Below are 23,495 nucleotides of genomic sequence, written 5' to 3'. Positions count from 1 at the left end.
CTTTTGTATTACCCTAAATAAATCAGTGTTGCGATCACCAATAAATTAAAATCCGATTACCAGGTGAATTTGTATCTTGAATTTGGTTCATTTGACTTCAATGTATAAATTAGAAGGAAGTGGTATTGGTCCATCCCTTGGTTTCATTGACAGAATGATTCGCCAGATGATGACTTCTACACAAATCTGTTAAGAGTCCAATGTCCATATATCGAGAATATAAACAGTATGTCCATCAATAGTGACTCCAGTACGTCAAATGTCAATGAAGACAACTCCACCACAGCACGACAGACAAGACAGTGAGTAGCAAGGCTGGTTCATGAGGCTGTGCGGAGCTTACAGTCTGCGTAGAGATGGGCGTGGTCCTTGCCTTCACCCACTGCAGTGCAGCTCCACTAAGCTTTGGTCCAACCTCCTGCTCAACACGCTTGTGGTAGTCATTGAGCCACTTGATCTGCAACACCGAGGTTTGTTTGGTGAAGGTCATTCAATGAACCATACGATCAGATCAATACTGCATGACACGACACTGGGGTGTTTCCTATAATTTTCACCGCTATTTTCCCTTTTACGCCCAATGGAGTCTGATTCCTCGGACAATCGAGACTTGATATTCTCTGGGGTTGATGTGTCATTTTACACTAAAAATCACTTACCTACTTACGTACACATGACATCCATGTTCTTGAGTTAACATGGTCAGCAGAAAAGATACACATATGTTTCATTTCTGAACAGAGAAATTGGAGGAAGTTCATCGTATTTTCTTGGAATGGATAAGGATAGCCATTTAAAATTCAACAGATACCGGTAGGGAAGAAGATGCATACCTTTTTCACCTGGTGTCATCACTGATCTTCAGTGATCAAGTTGCACCGATATATTGCATTTTACGCCCAATGGCAATTGTTTGTTGAAATATCGAGACAGGTTATTCTCTTGAATTGATACTATGATACTTGGAGTTTCTGATCGAATCGTGAGCATTTTACCTTTCCAGTCGTCATTTTGATAGGTAACAATCATCTACCGACCTTATGAAATTAAATTAAATTAAAAGTTAAACAGGAATATCTCGCCGTGTTAATAATAGGACTACAACCTGCTTTGCGCTCAGCATCTCTCTCTTGATAAGATTGGGCTCGTATGGCACCAAGGTGATGGGTCGGAAGCCCAGATACACCGTGTCAGGGAACGGATACTGCAACAAAGATCGTTAAGAATACTCTGTTTGATGTAAACAAATATATTTGACCGTTGACATTACCTTCATGACTTTGTTCATACTGATCTTTAATTCACGTTAGACGATTTGATTTTAACCTGTGATATATGTGTTGGTAACATGAAGAAAAACTAGATCAGTTGCCCTAAACATCTGCTATTTAGGATAATGCCTTTGCATGTTGACTTGTCCACACTCAACATTAGCATGTGTGTTAAATGGTAACGCAGTTTGATTATGCAGCAATCGGAGCTTACTGTTACGTTGACTTTTTCCACCATTACAATTGTCTCAAGTCGAATTCCAAACTGATCCTTCTCGTAGTAACCTGGCTCTGTGGAAGGGAAGTGGATATGTGACCAAACAATTCTAGTTGTGTAGCACTGTTATCATCAAACAAACGATGAGTGTGTTTATGGGATCAAATTTAAATATTGTAAAGAAGGTGAGGTGAAATTGGGTTTAACGTAACGTCCAAGATTATTGCACTTACATAGCGACGTGCATATACGCGCGCGTGCGTGCGTGCGTGCATGCGTGTGTGTGTGTGTGCTTGTACTAGTCCGGACTAATGCCGATTTATAGTGCTAGAACACTGAGATACCATGCCGCAGTTTAACATGATGAATACCCCACTCAGACACAGTATCCTGACTTTGAGCCGACAAGTCCTTGTTTTAGTCCCTTAATGCCGAGCGCCAGACAGGGTAACAACAAGTGCCATCTTTTAACGTCTTTTGGTATGTCAAGGCCGGGGATCGAACTCCTGACCGGAGGCGGTCTATTGTAAAGTAATTGTAATGAATGGTTCCAGAATACTGGGAGAAAATTATTTGACCTCGGGTTTTACACATACAAAATAATTGTTTACCGTCAATAGATAACACTCACCGAATATATGACATATCCTTTCCAACGAGAGTCTATAACTTTCAAGATTGACTTCTTACCATCTGAGAAGAACATGTATTCGTCGAGGACTTCATCGCTGGGATTGAGATCATGGGAAAGGGAGATTCTGCCGGGTCCCTCGTGGACGCTGAGGTAAGCCCCTATCCCGTGCCCCGTGCCGTGCAGGTAGATCAGTCCAGCCTCCCAGAGGGGTGCCCGAGTTATGGCGTCTATTTCTCGACCTGTAATGATACTATCGTTTACTGTCCCTGAGAAGTAAGTGTGGTAGTGCTTAAGGAGTAATGTTAACGCTTATAAAGATGTGTCAGTTTAATATGGATGGAAAGCCCAAAGTCTTGTAGGACGTTTACCGTCTTGATGAAACTAACGAGCATGGGATTCGGACCACAATTTCAGGATCCTGGCACGTCACGAGGACGCAACCCTGCGCAAAGAATTGTTGCGCCTTAGCAGCAAAACCATCCATGCACACAATATGATATATACCAACAGTGGTCTGGAATAGATCTGGTCTGGGTTCGGCAAACCATTGTTGATAACCACAAACAATTGTATTAAGTCTCGGTACCGCACTGAGTGCATGCCTGATAAAGATTGAACAATTCCTGCGTATTACTGTTATATCACAAATCGAACTCGAAACCATGTATTTTTCTATAGCATTGAATGTTTAACTGATAAACTTTTTTATCAGAAATGGTGCCTGACGTATGGTGCAGTAACGAACAGATAGTTGATACTGGTCCCTTTTAATAAGGAAGAGTTATCTACAGTGTCATTTTACTGAAGTTTAATATAGAAGCTTTCAGGAATGTCTCTGATTTAGACACTGAGAATCAAACTTGGGTGTATGTTCCGTGTTTTTATCATCAACCGGGTTTTCATAGTTCCGTCATACCATAGAGTCCCTTTGGCCACTTGAGCTGGGCCAGGTCGATGTGGCCCATCAACACTCGGGTGTAGCACTCCTGTGCGGCATAAAGATGGGATGAACGTTATGATTACACATGCCAACACTCTATTGATGAGTGAGTTAATATTAAACGCATTATGGATGAACCACAAACTGTCAGCCTCATTTGTTAAACTCGAAACCTAAAGAATCAAGGCATAGAACTACTTTGTTAAGAATCTGTGCGTTACCTTCATGTAACAACACTGGAGGAAGGGGCGGAATGCCAGGGTAATGTAGGTTTTGCTTTTTGAGTAAAGACATCGTCAATGAGGTGAGGTTCATTTTGTGTACAAATGTCGAACATACATGTGCTGTGATTTGCGCCTTAAATATTTCTACATATTACTAATGTACATTGTTAAGAAGAACGTTTTCGATCCAGAATAGCAAAACACTCTCCACAAGGCTATATGACAAGAGGAATGGTTTCAACGTTTCCTTTATGTCGAACAGTATTCCTGCAGCTCCAGCCCTTGGTGTCTACATTTCACAACTTTAGATGTACGATAGAGAATGCTCTAGCTACCAAGATTTGAAAGAGCGTCCTTAACAAAAATAATGTCCAATGCAATTCCCTATTTTGCCTTGTACTTGCCAACAACTGGCTTGCCTTTGCGTGTGTTATTGACGGTTTCCACCGGTGGGGCAGGATACGCTCACCTATTCGCGAACACCTAATTCTGCACTATTTGATAGGTATTCATAAACATGTTAATGACTATGACTTTGTGATGAACAGGATGCTACCGACCATAACCTCACGTGCGTGCATGTAGATATAGTCATTGAAGAACAAATAGCTAAAGCAGTGTTACTGCAGACGAGACCTCTGTTCCAGCCCAGCTCTTAAAATGTACAGTTGTGATCATGATAATGAGTATATTGGATCTCTTACCTTCTGATAGTCCGATGGAACGCCGAAATGGAAGGTCCTGGTGACGTCGGTGGTGCCGTCTCTGTGAAGGTCATCATGGAGACTTATTAACTATATATTCGTCATGATACATAATAATATCATGATCACGTGTGTGATTAACTTGTCTATGCCAGCGACTTTATATGAGAAGGAAATTATCACTTTAAATGTGTTAGCAATGTTTAAGATATGTAGGTTACAGTTCAAAGGTTTATATGGCGGTTCAAAACCTCAATCCTTCAGGGTGGCGGAAAATGAGTGTATAGTTCTGCTATACATTTTTGCAATGGTACTACGATGTTTTATTTTAAAAACTTGAAATTCTATTTGAGGATATGTTTAAATTTTAGGCATGTACGTTGATTTATCCGAGGTATTATTGTGAGGACAATTTTACTCATACTACTGTGTACATCCGCCTATCCCTCCATTACTTTTCTGAAGTTCATTTTAACAAGAAGAGACCTTACTTACATTATTGTAATTTCATTTTTGTTTTACCGTTTCTGTGAAACAAGTCAAAGAAACCGATGTTATTATATTCTTCAATTGAAGAACGATCTCTACTCAATAATATACTCAAAATAATTATATTAGTGTATAAGCACCAAACCTCTAGGTCTGGAGGAATCCCCTGTCATCTGGGTTATTGCTGAGATTGTTGTTATCAGAAATCACTTCTTTCTCACGTCTAAAATTCACTGTTCGCAAATCTATATATTTTTTAAAATTGGAAACCGCTCTTGATTTGGCACACTGTCCCTTTTTCTTGTTAAATCCTACAGTGCAAACTTACAGATATTGCCCGCCCGAGTCAAGAAGGAACATGTCTGACGTGGTGATCTGTTTGTCGGTGGCGCTGGTGGGACCGTAGTGGATGATGGCGCCGTTAGATCCAGACCCGGCTATGGAGCCGAAACTCAGTCCACGGTTCAAATTCTGCTCGCTGAAACATGATGCATTCTCCCTATATCGATACGTATTTCGCGTGGGTTTGGTTTTTTACGCCGTTTTGATTAGTGTTTCAGTAATATAATGGCGTGTCAGCTTTATGCGTAGGGAGTCTAAAAATGTGATGCAGGTCGCCGACATTTACAACTTTGATGAAACAATGATCACCGGTGTGATGATGATGACCCAAGAATCCATACGAACCATGGATTCAAACACACGATAAGCGGATCCTGGGATGAGTAAGACGCAACTCTGCACTTCGAATCTGTCCCTTAGACGACTGAGCTAAAATGACTAGGGTGACACGTGGGCATCGAATTGTTCAGCTTTGGTTGGCAAGTTCTTGGAGAGAATTAGACCAATTGTGTAAGAAATGTTATAACAGTACATTGGGTCAGCTTGGACCATCATAATAAGGAATGGATTGGCTCTGATAACTCGAACAAAAAAATACAGTGAATTAGATGGGACACTATGTATAAAATGATGCTTACAACAATTTTCAAAAATATTCATTGTAAATAACCGGTATGCAGGTCGGACAACACATCAACCACTGATACTGATGTCTTCTCCCCGATGATTACGAAATATTTGATGAGGGTTTTATCTGATTTGTTTCCTAAACAATACTTCAATGCATGTAACATCATCCTAAATTATCCAGTGTATTACATATCTCCAATATAATATGATACATACCATGAAGCCATTCGCCACCAAAGCTTTGCTTCGAAAGTGAGGTCACTATCTCAATCTCTGCAACGTAGCAAAGAATTTCACTCGCATATGATTGGATGGTATCCTTGGCGCCATGGTATTTGAATCAGACTCAAAACGAAGCTAATGTAGCTAATGGGTCTCGGGTGCTATTCGTGACAGAATGTGTGAATAACACCCTGGATAATCATCGAGGAGGATGTGTTTTAACTAATGAGATTAGATATTTTTATCTGCTATACTCACAGTCTGTACTTCTTTAGATCAGCATCAGCTGTAACCTCAGACCAATATTGCCCTGCCTTCACCTAAAACATTGCTGAGAGTAAGTGAGGGAGGTTTTCAATCAATGCTGGATGTGGGGGGTTATATTCATTCTGGAGAGGGCAACACCTTAGTCAAATACTGTTGTACAAGTCTAGCTTCTGTGATCTGGTGTCATTGTGCTGTCACTGGTGGGCCATGCGGTTGCAAAAACAAACCAAGTGAAACGTCCAAAACCCCTCATCCAGGTATCTTGCCGCATTTAAATTCCCATCTATCACAATCATTTGATTTCTTCCTGTAGCCGTTATTCCTCATCATGTCATAACGCCACCACCTCCAAAGCGAGCGCCTTTAAGAAAACATGGCGTGGCCTAAAATGTTTCTTCTCTGATCTTTCGGAGATTGCTTAGTGCGGCAGTGATATGGGGTCGGATACACTTGGAGCAATTCCTCTCGAATATTCCTTATTTCTTTAAAAAAACATGCAATAAATCCATATACATGACACCTTTGCGCATATACTGTAAATGCGTAAACAAAACCAACTTCATAATATAGATAATAAGTTCAGAGCATATGTTTATCACTGGTGACATCGCATAACAATAATAACTTCAGCTGAATCGAGGATTTGACATCCACTGCAGTGTACACTAGTTGGGTTTGTTGTCCTTTTTATAGGAAGAAATAATAATCATTAACTATATAATAATATATAAATATGACATCAATGTGCTCTTACTTCACGTTCGAGTTTTTCCATGAATTTGATTAGGGCAACTGCATCGCGGATCTGAAACAGAATATCATTTATGAACACACGATGCCATTTAGAAAGTGGTCACATGTAATAAATGTCTTAGTAAAGTTCAGATTCTTGTACTTTTTGGGGTTGAGTCCCGTCCGGGATTCGAAACCACACTGCCAGAGTGAGTCACCGAGGCTTCCACAAAAATGAAAGTCCGACAACTGGTAGTCTAGACAACGTACTTTGTGTACACCTCTCACAAGTTTAAAAAGCTATAAACACACAATGCCATTTAGAAAGTGGTCAAATGTAACAAATGATATATTTGGGATATCACTTTCTTAGTAAAGCCTTGAATTGGTGGCTGAGTGGGTTAGATTGCTGACTTTGTGTGCTGGCGATTAGGTGCCTACCTCACTCTGGCAGTGTGGGTTCGAATCCTGGATGAGACTCAACACAAAAAGTACGAGATCCTGTACTTAACTAAGAAAGTGTTATCCCAAACATTTGTTACAGAATATGCTTGTACTTGTCACTTCCCTTGCAAGCGAGCCAGACGCTCCGAGGGTACTAAGTATCTGTCAGAACAGATGGCATGTAGATGACGATTTTCGGACATGGTTTGTTTAACAGTGTGCACATTATTTCAGTCATGGTCCTTGTAATTCATTTGTTTCACTTAATGGGTAACATAAAACATCAACCCCTGAGAAAAACAAGTCTCGATTGTCCTACGAGAGAGATTACACTAGGCGTTATAGGCAAAGTATCAGTGATGATGTAAATGTGAACAAGATGCGAAAAATTTACACAAAACGTAACAATACCTCACTCAATAGAGATTATTAATTAAATATACTTAGTGTTTAAGTTCAAGAGTACATCCTTCTTACATGTGAAGCCTGCATTCCCGCTCTCTCTACTGCATTCTTCTGGGACTTCATTAATGCAATGGCGGACTTGTCGTGAATTCTCTGAGCCTATCGGGTAGAAATATAAATTGTCAATACAAGAGAATAACCAGTCTAGGTTATCCACCGAAACAGATTCAACATGTGCGTAAAGGGCAAAACAGCTGCGGAAGCATGTCCGGCCCTACCGGAAGCACCCGCCATTCACACTCTTTGCATACAAAGTATGAATTTGTTGCCTGACGCCGCAAAGCAGTGCTCCTACCATGGGACGGCGGCCTGTAAACAAACCAGACAATCAAGTGATCGATGAACTAGAAAATCTAGTGACATGTTATTGTATTTTCTTTTCTGAAATATGTACACGATATGTTAATTTTGAATTACGTCTGATGCGTACACGTGCAGAGATTCTTCTGCTTTTAAGTAAAGAAATAAGTTTAATAAATATATTCATTTTGTAACACAGTTTGGGGGCGGGGGAGGGGATAGGGGGGAGGGGGGCAGTTTAAATGTCTCGACCCAAACATTCCTATTATCATGCGCGTGAATACATGTTAAAAAAAAACAAGTTATATCGAACGAAACGATGTATCGAAAATATACTTTTACTCAAATGTGCTGCTATATTCAAATTCTCAATCTTGGTTTTCAACCTGCTGGTGTATCCATACAAAGCATTTTATATATTTCTTTGTTTCATTGTCTCTAAACATCACATTCTCTTATCAATGTAATGTCAATTCCCTCAACTTCAATTTACGACAATGTATGAAATGATCTACGATAGTAGTCTTTATTCATTTATCTGAGTACGAAGGATTCTTTTGTTGTGGACGTTACATGATGTCATGGAATTATAAACAAAAGCACATGACTCAGTTGATCGAATTGTTTTGTTGTGACAAGTCAGTAAAAAAAGCAGGGGTAAGTGACCTTTAGAAATTGGACACACTTGAGGAACGTGCGGTGATCAAGTACTTGAAGAAGAGGGCTTAACGGGGAGGAGTCACGAGAGCGACCCTCTGGTGAGACTGGTAGTCGTTTTGACCGATGTTTTCTTAGGAGGGAACAAAAGTGAGAGACGGGGAGCGTCTCAAAACTAAAACAAAAGAACGCTTAAGGTGAATTGTATATATTTCAAGGCATAAACGAAGTTTTATGCAAAATAGAAGACACAGACTGTCTCACCAGCAAACTCTACAAGTGTAAGTTGGCCCATCTGAAGCTGGTCTTTCAGGGGTTAGAATCTGGCCTCTCTGGCCTAGGTCATTCAGTTCCTACCAGTGGTGTTTTATCGATCACCTACTGAAGTTTGTTCATGATACGACCCCTCCTGTTATCAAAACATATATAATATTCACAGGATGCCACAGTTCGCGCCAGTGAGACTTGCTGTGAGACCGGAGCTAGACACCAAATGCTATCCATGCAGATAGAGAACAACACTAAGGAAAGATGCACCTTCCTATGCCACTGCAAGGAGGTGGACAGCAGAGTCTCAGAATGGCAGGAAGAGCCTTGAAGATGCACCCCGTCCAGGAAGGCAGTCACAGCAGCAACGCCAGAAATGACCCAGAGAATCCACGATAAGGTGATGACTTACCGGCGAATGGCTGAGCGTCATAGTGCTAGTTAGATGGCATTTCCCAGGAGAGAGTACATTTCATTATTATGGGAACTGTGGTTATGAACATAGTATAAGCTCGTTTGGTGCCAAGAAAAAACATAAAAAAAAAAAAATTTAAAAAAAAATTTAAAAAATTTAAAAAAATAAAAAATCCTAATACTCACAGACTCACTAAGTGGACTACAGGCCCTCCAAAATAAAAACACCAAAAACCGCCCTAAACTCATAAACCAAATACTCAAAAGCGCAAATAACTTAACAGAGGCAGGCAAACAAATAGCATTTATCTGGATCCCAGCCCACGTAGGAATATTTGGAAACGAAAACGCCGACCAAGCCGCCAAAAAATCCCTCAAAATTCCTGAAATAAGCCTTAATCTACCAATATCTAAAGCAGAGATCAAAAGCATTAACAAACGTAAAATCACCCAAAAATGGCATAAGACATACCTAAAAACAAACACACAGATAATCAAAATCCTCAAAAAACCTCTAACCAAACCTAAAATCTTCCATCCATCCAAGAAAATTGATAGAATAATCACCAAACTCCAAACAGGTCACACCAAACTAAACAGTCAACTCCTAAAAATAAAAAAACACGCAACCGGGAAATGCCCACACTGCCCACACCTGGAAACGATAGAACATGCACTCTTACACTGCACGCACTACCAAACCCACCGAGCAACACTCCAAACAAATCTAAAACTAGATAAAGCCATAACCCTAGAATCAATCCTAAATCCACATAACAATATAGAAAAATTTAAAGCACTAGACGTATACTTAACTAAAACCAATCTAATGATCCGCATCTAAAAACACTCAACCACACCACATAAACAAACAAACACACACCAACACACTCCCTTAGTACACTACCACACCCCTAGGCATGTATTCCAAATTTCAAAATCTCCAAAACTTATATAAGCAACCACTAAAACCCCCCTCTGGTTGCAACACCTTTATTTTCCCTTCAAAACCACGCTAAATGGCCCGACCGGGCCCGTGTGCGAAATACGCTCCAGTCGGAAAGCGCACGTTAAATCTCCAAACGTAAGTAAGTAAGTAAGCACAGTTCGCGCCAGTGAGACTTGCTGTGAGACCGGAGCTAGACACCAAATGCTATCCATGCAGATAGAGAACAACACTAAGGAAAGATGCACCTTCCTATGCCACTGCAAGGAGGTGGACAGCAGAGTCTCAGAATGGCAGGAAGAGCCTTGAAGATGCACCCCGTCCAGGAAGGCAGTCACAGCAGCAACGCCAGAAATGACCCAGAGAATCCACGATAAGGTGATGACTTACCGGCGAATGGCTGAGCGTCATAGTGCTAGTTAGATGGCATTTCCCAGGAGAGAGTACATTTCATTATTATGGGAACTGTGGTTATGAACATAGTATAAGCTCGTTTGGTGCCAAGGCTTCTGACATCTGATCAAAACCGCACAAGGCACGGCATGTCTCATGATAATCTAGCTCTGTTTGAAGCTGAGCAATAAAACTGCTTTCCACGATTTGTGACTTCGGATGAAACCTGGGTCCACCACCCATCCAAAACAGCTATCGAAGCAGTGGACACATTTGACATCACCGCACCAAAAAAGGCAAAGATTGTCCCGTCAGATGGACAGATTATTGCATCCGTGCACTTGGATGTTGAGTGTGTCATCATGAAGGACTATCTCCCAAAAGGACAGACAGTAAACAGAGCAAATTATGGCTTCTGACATCTGATCAAAACCGCACAAGGCACGGCATGTCTCATGATAATCTAGCTCTGTTTGAAGCTGAGCAATAAGACTGCTTTCCACGATTTGTGACTTCGGATGAAACCTGGGTCCACCACCCATCCAAAACAGCTATCGAAGCAGTGGACACATTTGACATCACCGCACCAAAAAAGGCAAAGATTGTCCCGTCAGATGGACAGATTATTGCATCCGTGCACTTGGATGTTGAGTGTGTCATCATGAAGGACTATCTCCCAAAAGGACAGACAATAAACAGAGCAAATTATGCTGCACATTTGAGGCAATTACGGGATGAAATGAAGACAAGAGGAAAGGTGTGTTCTTTCATCAAGCCATGGCTACATTCAAAGAGTGTGGCTTTAAATTCCTTCAGCACACGCCGTATTCTCCAGACATGGATCAGACTTGCATTTGCTCTCAAATATGGAGAGCGCTCCACCCAGAACCCATTTCAACTCAAACGCTGACATCAGAGCAGCTGTGGAGAGCTTTTCTGGACAGCCAAAAGAAGAACTTAAACGAAACTGGTATAAGATCCTGCCGGCATCGCTGGGTAAAGGCTTTCTATGTGAGGCTCACCCCTCATATAACCAAAAGTCCAAAAGTAATGCAAAGTTCCATGTAGGATCACGCAGTCACGACGCAAATGATACAATACCTTATACAGTCTGACCATGTGACCTTTCGTAATGGACCTGCCTCAGGTATCGTGCTGTATATAGCCTGGTAACAAAGGAGTGGCACCCATATGCTGACGTTCTTATTTGTAATGGACCTACCTCGGGTATGGTGCTGTATATAGCCTAGTTACAATAGAGTGACACCCATATGCTGACGTTATTTGTAATTGACCTACCTCTGGTATCGTGTTGTATATAGCCTGGTTACAATAGAGTGACACCCATATGCTGACGTTGTTATTGTAATGGACCTACCTCGGGTATGGTGCTGTATATAGCCTGGTTACAATAGAGTGATACCCATATGCTGACGTTGTTATTTGTAATGGACCTACCTCGGGTATGGTGCTGTATATAGCCTGGTTACAATAGAGTGATACCCATATGCTGACGTTATTTGTAATGGACCTACCTCTGGTATCGTGCTGTATATAGCCTGGTTACAATAGAGTGACACCCATATGCTGACGTTGTTATTGTAATGGACCTACCTCGGGTATGGTGCTGTATATAGCCTGGTTACAATAGAGTGATACCCATATGCTGACGTTGTTATTGGCGATAGCTTTGATATCTTCACTCACTGCTGTGGCATTGTAGGCCAACACCTACAATGTATGAAATTCTGTTTGTTAGAAACAACTATATATTTAGTGATGCATTCCCATATATATGAAATCCATTTACTCTGAGAGAAACATGTCAGGTTGTTTTCTCAGTAAGAAAAAGTAACACAAATGATAACACTACCACACACGCCATTACAGAATTATAGTTGTATATGGAGTCTTTCTTCTGTCTTTACACTAGGTTCACGAGACATTTCGTGAATTACTAAACGTCTTAATTATCACTAAATAGCGATTAGAACTAGCATTCACAACAGAACAGAAACATTGTCCGTTACAAATAACCTCAAAAGCAAAGCATTAAGAATACTATTATTTCTATTTATGTTAATATTGTAATAACACTGTGAAACGTTTGGAATATTTTAATTTTCAAACCTTTTGACAGTTTGAACTTACTTATGACTGAAATAACTGGACCTGTTCAAATGTCATGCTCAACAAAATGTTTAACCAACAAATTCATGAATAACTTATGTCACTTGTAAACACTAGTTAGGAATATAATCACAACTATTACCTTTCAACATCGTGATGATATATAGGGTAGTTGTTTTATGTAACCAAATATTAGCATATTAGCGCACATACACATGCACGCGAACACGCATTTACACAATCATAAATACACACACAAACTCACAAACATTCCATGTATTTCTACCAATGTGTGTGATCCCCCTGGTGTTAGTTACCTCCACACAGCTGCTGACTGGTGATGAACAGGAGCCAGTCGTACTTGTTTTTAGGTGTTCATGCAGTTTTGCTGTACTGTTTATGTCTGTTGGATTGGTCGTCAACTTGGTTATGTGATCCAGCAGGTACAACCTGAAATATGCCGAACAAGACACAACACTTTAATGGTCATCGCATCACTCAATAGTGTTTAACCGAGCTTAGGAACTGGATGATCTAGTGAGTGCAGATAACGTTATATTGACCGGGCGACTACCTACACGACTCAGACATGTGTATGTGTGTTCGATCGAGAGAGAGAGAGAGAGAGAGAGAGAGAGAGAGAGAGAGAGAGAGAGAGAGAGAGAGAGAGAGAGAAATTGAACAATAGCGTAACTCACCTGACTCTACTTGTCTCCACGATGGCGTATGAGATGAAGAACGGATTGTAGGTGATGTCGCTAGCACGGGCGTTGAACAACCCTGCAGAGGGAACAGCCATGGGACATATCGTGATCTTAAATACACGGGTACATTGCAAGAAAATGTTATCATCATTACTTACAAAAGGAAATCCCAAGATATGCAACATGCACTACTCCGGCTGTGAAGAGTGGAGAGGGACCAGTCTATCTAAAATGGCGTTTTTTCAGTGTGTGTGCACACATGCACACACGCACACGCACAAGCGCGTAACGTAATCCTATGTCTTGACACAGAGAAAGGTAGTCCATTGTGTTTCATTTAATCCCCAAAAATACAAATTGACCAAAAAGCAAATCTGATCTCAAACCTCTCTTTTCTTTCTATTTTGTGTTTGACAGCTCTCAGCAATATTTCAGCTACATTCGTGACCTCCACACAGAGCAATAATCGTGAACGCGATACTAAACCCCATTTCGCCTCACCTCGTATTGATCCCAGATACTTACATGCTGTCTCGTCAAGACTGGTCACAATATACGCCCCTGCTCCATTTGAGGCAAATTTGTCCCTCACATCACTGATTTTCTCCTCCCAAGTCTTGCCTGCAAATACCAACAAAGTGTGTGGCGTAGCCCAATGGTTAAAGCGTTTGATTGTTATGGACAAGACAGCTTTAATTGCCAACGTTGGAGTCAATATGTGGCACTAATTGTTACAAATGTAACCCAGTGTGGAATTGGACATATATTGCCAAATGAAGCATAAGAACACTCACTCACATACTTACTGTAGCATTTTAATATATATCGCGAATTGATAAAAAATAGCGAATTTAACATAGCATTTTTAGTTGATACAACGTTGTATGTCATGTACTAATTCCCTCATGTATTTGCATGAGGTAGTGGGGTAGCCTTGCGGTTAAGGCCATCGCTCTTCACGCCAAAGGATTCCCCACATGGGTACAATGTGTAAAGCCAGTTGCTGATGTTCCTAGTCGTAATATTGCTAGAATATTGCTAGAGCGACATTAAACAACATTCACTCACTCACTCTATCTCTTTTAGTTTTAGGAGTGAGTGGAAGAGTCGAGTTTCACGCCACTTTGACGCCACAGTTATGCAAGATCACGTCATATCAGCTTTACGTGGGTAAGGACACTTGCAGATGACTACAACTTTCGTGAATGGAATATTTCAAAGGACATTTCAGAAATGGAACATTATGAATTGATAGTCAAACACCTGTGCCCTTAATTAATTATGTCCCAAATACGAGATCAACATACGGTGTTTTCAATGTAGAGCTAGGTTACCTGTAGATTTAACCACGCTAAAATGAATTTTGAACCGTACGCGTAGCATAGCGCAATATGTTTATCTCCTTTCCACCATGACTAAATAAAACGCGAACTCTTTGGTGTTAGCAAATTAATTGAGCGAAGCGGCGTAGGTTGAGTCCAGTGTTTTGAGTGGGTTGTCGACGTGAATGACGGAATCGCCGACAACAGCCTTTTGACAAAATATGGCGCTCTACATGTTTAAGCAGATGAAGGCATTGAAAGCTTATAAGCACGGCAACTTCGTAAGCTACCATGACGTGGGCGCCCCTTCAGAATACTAAGCAAGCCTTGCAAAACTTTCGTTCTACACAGCGTCTCACCATTACGATGTCATATTGTTCATTGTGAAGCAAAGGATATGGCGTCACATTCGTATACAGAAAAGTGCCAAATGCCAAGCTCTCTGTTTTCCCAAAACTTAAAACACATTCTCTTTGTAGATTTTTTAATGTGTTTTCTGCATGAAGTTTCTTGCCACACAACCGTTGCAACTTCAACACATAAACTTTGCATTTTGTAGCCTATAATTGTACGTTATTATGTAAGTATGCATACCGACAATGACTGTAAAAGAAGTACTTTTGTGAAAAAACATTAGTTTCCGTCAAATCGTATTAGTTGCGGCCGTCAAATCGGCTGTTTCATCACAAGGGGTTAATTGTGATTTCATACCTTTGATTGACCAATCTAAATCGAGTATTAACCAAATTTATGGTAGAATATGCAGTAATTGGATTTGAATAGACAATGTAGGATGCCAACAGTAATCATTATTCTGCCATGAAATAAGGTATGTTTATCCCCTAATAATTCATGCATCACAATTACATATGTAATGACACGTGTTTCATAGTACAGCTGACACGTTAAGAAACGTGGCTTGCGGAGAGTAGACAGATGGGTGACCGTAGTCTGCACGTTTGACTCCTGATAGTTTCTAGGGCTTCGGTCCTACCCCACACTTTAATACGTTACACGTGGTGTCTTCTTAAGCAAGTGACTTTATTCAAAATAAGCCTATGTTCACCCAGCAGTGAATGTGTACCCGGCTGGATGGAATCCCCTAGTCTCGTCATTTCAAAAGACCTTAACAGAAGGTATTTGTTATCTAGCCTTGCGCACGGTATTGCAAGGATGAACCAAGGACTCGTTGTCAGTATGATGTGTCCATGGATAGCCATTTTAAACTGCGTCTTTGTAAATTAGCGATCTTGCACTATAAAACTGGCATAGGTCTTGACTAGAACAAGCAGACATACTCACTCGTCCATGAATGTCGCTACATAAGTGCTACAGTCAATCTAAGTGCTTATCTACAATACCTCATCAATTATTATCATCATCATGATTATATTATATTATATTATATTATATTATATTATATTATATTATATTATATTATATTATATTATATTATATTATATTATATTATATTATATTATATTATATTATTATGATGATGCAGCCTTCTGCATTACCCAGATTGTCAGAAGGGCTGTGATCCCGGCAGCAAACCCGGGTATTCTCCCATTGTCAGTCAACAGACTGGGAGCTTATGTACCAAGAACAACGGAGAGTCAGACAGTAGTTGACGTAGTTATCCCTTACCAGCATATTCTATTGGCAGAGCATTTATAGTTGTACTTGGCTGTGGGGGCCGATCGGAAGTCCAGATCTGGTCGATAAGGTCATCGTTGACCTCCACCATCGATATCCCTGCCTTTGCGAAGATGGTCGAGTAGGACGTCCATGTACCTTGAATGTATTTGATATGCAGTAGTTATCCCAATTATTTGTCGGTCAATATCTCAGAGTTCGCTGGTTAGGTATCCGTTGTGTCAGCTAAAGAGAAACGTGAATATATATTGACTGTTCTGCCTCAGAACTACCTAGAAGTGCAAGATACTGTGTTTATTCATGCATTATTCCTTTTGTTAAGTAGGCATGGTAAAAACACCGACATTAAACGAAGCGTATATAATGCATTGTACAATAGACGCTAGAACTTCACTGCCGATTATATTGAATCCAAGTGAGGACATACGGGCATTCATGAGGAAGGGGCTTGCGCCAACCCTGGCCCCTGGTGTGTTCTTCAGCTGGTCCACCAACCAATCAGAGATGGATGGGACGCCTTCGACACCTACAAACACACGACTGACATCACAGAGAAACAGATACTGGAAATACATTATATTTTAAGTACTTAACCTATGAAGTCGTCCCTGTCAATTTTAAAACCTGAATCACTTCACCTTACATACGTATCTTTAATATCATCGAATGTAAAATATGAGGAGGGATTGTAGGTCGAACATGAAAACCGGTAGCAGTGTAGTGGTTGTGGCCGACATCTTGCAAAACCACTTCAGTTTGTTTTCAATCCAGATGTTTCACATTACAGTTTTCCGAAGTCAGAATGCGCCTCAACATTACGTTTGAATTGGACGGTTCAATAAAAGCTAAAACAATGTCCTTATGTAATTTGAATACATAGTGTATACTTAGTATAAATCATATGCATTTAATACGTCCGTATCTAATTAAAACATCTATTGCATTTATTTGGTGTAATTCGTATGAATTGAAACAATCCAGACTTGAATATGTTACATTTTGTAACACACGTGTACAAGTCGAAAGCATGTTAAGCATACAAGTTTGTTGTTGGTCTTTGCATGATGTAACCTGCCTTGCTTCATGAGTATCCAGTTACAGTCCAGGGCATCCTCCGCCTCGTCGTGGTAGCGCCCATCTGTCCATACCGCCGCATCGTTCGCCAGAACCACCGCCGTGCCTGACATGAACCACATTAAACTTCCATGAAATCAGCAAAACAAATATTCGAACATTTTTGATAGTTTGACATATTTTTCAGTGTATTCTTCCACTCTAATCAGTCACACTTTCAAGAGAATGGTATGGACAATTCATCAGTACATTGCTGAAATAAACACTTAAAGATATATTTCATGCCATTTTAAAGTCATCTCATGAGATATTGCTATATCCCCACGTCACGACAATAAATAACTACATGCTTCATGACGTTATCAAGGTAGACGCTTCAAAGCCAACTGAAGACATCAAAGTGTTCGCCACTTGTCGCTGAAGTTATATTACGAATTAAGCTACACGAGGTAAGATATTCAATAAGTAATGAAAACATACCCCAAAAATTTACTTTTTATCTTGTGCACATTTTAATCAAATTTGATCTAATGATAATTTTGCGCCAGAACAATCGTATGCATCGATGATGTGTCGGCTGCTGTTTGTCAACTTCCTGTCTGTAATGTCATGTGACTGATCATGTTGTGCATCTATTTTTAACCTAATGGTAATGGAGGTGCTCGAAATCATGTTACAGGAACGCGATGGTAACAAGCCTGATTCACTCGCTCGGCGAGGCATTATCACGACACAATTAACAAGACATGGTCATTTGGCCATACAAGTGTTGATGTGAGTGTGTGTGTGTGTGCTGATACCAACCAGCTGATCCCGTGAAGCCTGATATATAGCCTCTCCGTTGGTCAAAACTCGAGGGGTACTCGCTCTGAAAGTACAGGGAAACTTGTTAATCCATGCAGTGGAGTGGGATGCCGGACGCGGGATCACTTTGGCTGATGACGAATTGCAATTGCCCCGCCAGTAATAAAGTATGGTTGTTTGAGCAATTTATTTCATATGAAAAGGGGGGAAACCGATATTCGGCCCGATTATATTTGTCTGATCTGTAAGAACTTTATCCGTGCTCGTTTGTTTCACCAAAGTGCTAACATCCAGGAGAAGCCCCGCTTTATATGTTCCTCCTACATTAAGCTGACACGCCGTGATATCACTAAAATATTGTTATAAGTTTCATGAAACCCAACCCAATCACGTTTAACGTGATTTCATGTACGTATTTCTGTGTATCATGAATGTGATAACACACATGGAGCAGTCACCTGATGGGCGTCCTCGTTGGGCACAATGTAAGCATGCAATGGTCCTCCGGGCACTCCATTAAACAAACGTCTGATTTCAGCTAACCGGGCCGTTGTGTCCACCACAGTTGGTGGTGGCGTCTAGGAACAACATATTAATTTATGTATTATTCAATGATATATGTGCAAGTTAGTGATTTACTTATACAGTGAAGCATCGTCAGGTAAAGCATCGACAATCTAGTGTTCAAAACAGAAATGCATGACAAGAATATATGCTTGTGTGGGAAGTAACACATTTACTGCACAAAACGTTAGATTAGCCCACTTTGTCTGCAGTGCATGTACAAACCGTTGCAATGCAGGATCACGCTGTCGTACGCGGTGATCACTCGGGTTCAATTCTGGTGATTTGGAAGATTATGGGAAGAACTGTCTATTGTGCTTGTGTTGGAATGTTGCTGTTTGCGGACTATCGTTATCGTGTTGAAAGCTGATTTTAGCAACTGACGCCTTACACGCCTTGCATCAGGTTGGTTCTGACAGTGTGGGATTTTTCCGCCCTCATAACCGTACGCTGTCCCTGTCAAATCTGCCTGCTTCCCCTGTCGGCGACAAACGTTAATACCGACGTCGGCACTACCTTGATATCATCAGTTCGAATACAGCTGAACCAAACTGTTCTCAATTGTTGTTAGGTCATATTTCGTGTGCATTACGGTGTTGATGCGACAAAACAGTTATGGCAGACCGTCTGGCTCTGAGACCTGCATCGCGGTGGTCGTTGTAGTGGATGTTGTGGTACATCTTTGCTGCGGTTTAGGGCAGCCGTTGTAACACGGGGTCGGCCTTACCTTGTGGTCACGTACCAAGCTGGTGGTGCTGAAACCAACATGAGGGAATGCTAGGACACATTGAATACCCTGGCTAAGGCCGACTACAAATCTGCTTCCAATCGTCCCACGACTTCGCTGTTGCTAACACACAACGTTTTTGCAACTGAGAACTAGCCACTGACCATAGACCTAGTCATGATGTTTCACGTGCATCAATCCCGTGTTTTCTTTTGAGGAGTATATGTCACCCACACATGTTTGTGCCAGTATATATACTGAAGCGCAAAAGAAACGTCACCCCAAGTAAGATGGCATGAAAAGTTGTCATTTACATATCTGGGTAATTTTTGTCAAAGTTTCAAAAATTTAACATTACCTTGTCCGGAAAAATGAAATTTGATGATAAAAAAAACAAAGCAGGTGACAATAAAACCGATCGCCCAAAAGCATCACGGCAACGGCCATGGTAACCCGATGCACGTTCAGTGAAAATTGAAATGCACATGCGTTCCCCCATTTCTTGCCCTATAAAAATCCACCCAGATCGGATAACATTCATTCGTAATTGAATTGCTGCCACATGCCAAGATTAACAAGAAATCAGCGACACCAAGCCCTTGGACGATTGCAAGCTGGACAAACCGCCCGGCAAGTAGCCAATGCAAGTCCACGTAAGCACCATATACAGGCTCCAGCAACGGTATCAGACCACCAACATTATAGATGACCGAGTATGTGGTGGAAGACCAAGGGTCACCACCCGACGTCAGGATCGTCATATTGTGCGACAACATCTTCAAGATCGCTTTGTTACTGCTGCAGAAACTGCTCAACAGACCATGCGGTAACACCAGCGACACATAATGCGGACACCGTTCTGATACCACGTCATCGCCGGAACCATCTTCAGTCGGCAACACAGCACCAGCATAGGCGCCACCAGCAGTGGAGTCCTCTTCTCAGACGAGCGCCGTTACTGTATCTCAACAGCAGATGACAGAGAAAGAGTCTGGCGACGCAGTGGGAACATTATTCGGATGCTTGTGTTGTTGAGAGAGACTCGTTGGGTGGGCCGAGCATCATGGTGTGGGTTGGAATTGGTCTTGCACAGAGGGTCGGCCCTGTTGGCTGCCAGAACATCGGTCCAGGGAGAGACAACGGTGTCACAGTAGCTCGGTACATTGATCAAGTCTTCAGACCACACGCCATACCTCAATTGGCATGTCGCCGCAACCACGAGTTTCAGCATGATAACACCCGTGCCCACACTGCGAGAGCAACAAGAGACTTCCTCCAGCAGAATGGCATCAGAACCATGAATTGGCCTGCCCTCGGTCCCGATTTAGCACCCATTGAGCACCTGTGGGACGAGATTCAAAGACGGCTGAATGACGTCCGGCCAAGGCCAACAACTGCAGCTGAACTGTGTCAGGCGTTCCTCAGAGTGTGGGCTCAAGTGCCTATGGCCTTAATCAACCGCCTCATCCATTCCATGTATCGACGTTGCACAGCAGTCATCAATGCACATGGCGGACACACGAGAGACTGACTTGTGATGTCATTTTCTCAGAGACTAGTGTTGTGTTTCACTTTAAGAACATCTGACACTTTAATTTCAACCTTTATGATCAGTTTTGCCACATCTTTTAAATATGTCTCAAAGTATGTTTACAGTGTTTGGACAAATAAGGTTCCCATATATCTATCCATGGTGACGTTTCTTTTGCGGTTCAGTATATAATTCTCACCGCTCCGGGTTTGCAGTTCGGCCTGTCTTCCACGGCTAAACGTCGGTGCCGTACGTGCAAATGATCTTGACCTAGGGGATCACACAACGCCAGTGCCACTGTGTGTGCAAGAGAAAAACTCCGTCAGTGACTATAATTTCATTCAATGCTATTATTTATCCACTGGTTACCTTACCGTTACATCCTGCACAGTTTTGAGTTACAACTAAAGATGTTAAGTGTTGAAGGGTGAGATGGTCAATGATGTTCAACGTCGCATTTAGTAAAAGACTTCATTGGGAATTTGATAAATAATCAATACATGTTGTTGACATGTAATGTATTAATTTAATTACGATCAACTGAGTTGAAACAACCACTTTGTTCTTAACTAAAGACTCCTAATTAGGATTTTCTAATTATCTGAGAGAAGGGTTATTACAAGTTTGGTTTCGCGCAGGCTTCTGCAGTACTTAAGTTACATCACGGCGTGTCAAATCCATATGTGAGGAAAGCCTTAATGGATATAGTCCAATACGTTAACCACTCAAGTGAAATCAACAAAAACTCGAGTTCAATGTGGCAATGCAGATCTTACTATCGATGTAAATGTTTTCACATGTTTCGGCGCAATCGTTTCGCTAGGTCGAAAAAAGTGTAAATGTCTGAATAACCTCATAAAGTGAAAGTAAGTTCAAAGAAACGTTTGAAAGCTTCAAATATGACGACCTACTCTAATCACGATGGTGTCATGAACTGACGGTGGAAGCAACAACGATTCATGGAAACTTGAACAATGTCTACATACCTGTGGAAAGTAAAATTGTGAGTGTTCCCGACGCCATCTTCCCAACAGCCTTGCACTATCACTTACACGACCTCACAAAGAGGCGGCGAGGGCCCAACTGTCATCCTGATTTGTTTACCCGAAGACCATCTGTATAACCTTGTAAACGTCCCAGACACTTGACGTTAAACCACGCCTAGACTGACTGACGTTTATGGCACCCTTCTAAACTAAACACTGTGACAGGAGTATCTCTTTATCTGGTTAACTATAGTCAGGTATTTGCCTAACTTAAATTTAAATGAGGAATCGTTATTTGATCACGCGTCATTTGAACAAACAAAATTATATCGCAATACAGACAGTTCATTCAAGATGAGACTTTGCTTCGCATGTATTTCACGCAAAATGATGTATTTGTAAGATAAAGAAATCAAACCAGTACAATGGCTAATAAGGCTGCTGTCGCACGATACGAGGCGCCTTCCCGAGCCACCATGGGGAGTATAGATAAAGATGGAAGTAGATCAAGAACTTATAAAGGATCCATAAACACATAAATCTTATGATTAATCGAAATTGTACAATGGACGCCTTACGCGGCGATAAAGGATTTTGTCGCTTTTGTTAAGGTGTTATGGACGTACTACCGCGTTCAAAACAAAACACAATGCATACTAATTTGAAAATATATAAATCTATTTTGAAATTAAATATGCATCTTTCACTTTAAGGTCGTTTGCACGTACATGTTAGTGCACGGCGTTTAGTTTGGATGTTTGCGTGTTTGGTGGGAGCATGATACCCACAGACGTGTTTTTTTAATGTAAACAGAAAGCAATGATTGATTAGCTATCAGGTGCTCATAAAACACTTTTTTCGACTGGAAATTTTCGATTACGCAATGCCACAGCTTACAGAAAATAGAAGTATATGCGCCGTGGGGATACTGCAAACAGGAATGGCCCAAAACGAAGTTACCAGACATTTTAATATACATCGAACACAAAATCATCTCTTTGGAAACGTTGTCTTCAACAGGGTAACACTCATGACTTGCCATGGGCCGGTCGTCCAAGTGTGACGTCACGTCAACCATATTCGGTTGGTGCATCTGCGGAATCGATACCAAACTGACACATTAACAGCTGCCACATTAAGTGGCAGAACCGTACTCAACTTATTAAGGGAACACTACATCCGGCCCCGACGTCCAGCGATACGCCCAATTTGGCTTCCTCGTCACCGCCAGGTACGCCTAGCTTTGTTTAGACAGCATCTGCGGTTCTCGAGGCAAGACTTGGACAATATACTGTTCCAAGATTGTCCGGATTTCATCTGGAAAGCTCTGGTGGTAGAGCAAGGGTCTACAGGCGTCCGGGGGAACTTTTTACAGACGCTTGAATTACTCAACGTCGTCAGTTCGGGGGTGGAAGTGTTATGGTATGCGGCGGCATAAT

At 41.3% G+C, this 23,495-nt stretch overlaps 1 protein-coding gene across 1 annotated transcript; it reads right to left on the bottom strand.

Moving 5' to 3' along the window:
- Window positions 1-262: 262 nt before the first annotated feature.
- Window positions 263-22,093, bottom strand: LOC139475136 (xaa-Pro aminopeptidase ApepP-like). The gene is made up of 21 exons (XM_071258395.1): window positions 22,057-22,093; window positions 21,270-21,367; window positions 18,707-18,826; window positions 18,249-18,312; window positions 17,446-17,550; window positions 16,798-16,896; window positions 16,362-16,508; window positions 13,918-14,013; window positions 13,387-13,468; window positions 13,006-13,138; window positions 12,173-12,289; window positions 7,594-7,680; window positions 6,695-6,745; window positions 5,932-5,993; window positions 4,808-4,957; window positions 3,991-4,051; window positions 3,039-3,108; window positions 2,179-2,361; window positions 1,486-1,562; window positions 1,106-1,204; window positions 263-457 (listed from the first exon to the last, which is right to left on the bottom strand). Exons 1-21 carry the CDS (start codon window positions 22,091-22,093, stop codon window positions 263-265), a joined length of 2,133 nt encoding a protein of 710 aa, XP_071114496.1.
- Between the last annotated feature and the right edge of the window lie 1,402 nt (window positions 22,094-23,495).

Source organism: Haliotis cracherodii, unplaced genomic scaffold (assembly GCF_022045235.1).
Source record: "Haliotis cracherodii isolate W230 unplaced genomic scaffold, xgHalCrac1.p SCAF_3, whole genome shotgun sequence".
Taxonomy (NCBI): Eukaryota; Metazoa; Mollusca; class Gastropoda; order Lepetellida; family Haliotidae; genus Haliotis; species Haliotis cracherodii.
This window is presented reverse-complemented; position numbering and strand designations above follow the sequence as displayed.

Bases quoted from the DNA above. Each gene is read 5' to 3' on its own strand.
- LOC139475136 (XM_071258395.1), bottom strand. From the start codon at position 22,093: ATGGCGTCGGGAACACTCACAATTTTACTTTCCACAG. The intron at 18,827-21,269 runs GTGAGAATTATA...TGTTGTTCCTAG, and splicing joins CGAACTGCAAACCCGGAGCG to ACGCCACCACCAACTGTGGT. The intron at 16,509-16,797 runs GTATGTCCTCAC...AATACATTCAAG, and splicing joins CCCCTTCCTCATGAATGCCC to GTACATGGACGTCCTACTCG.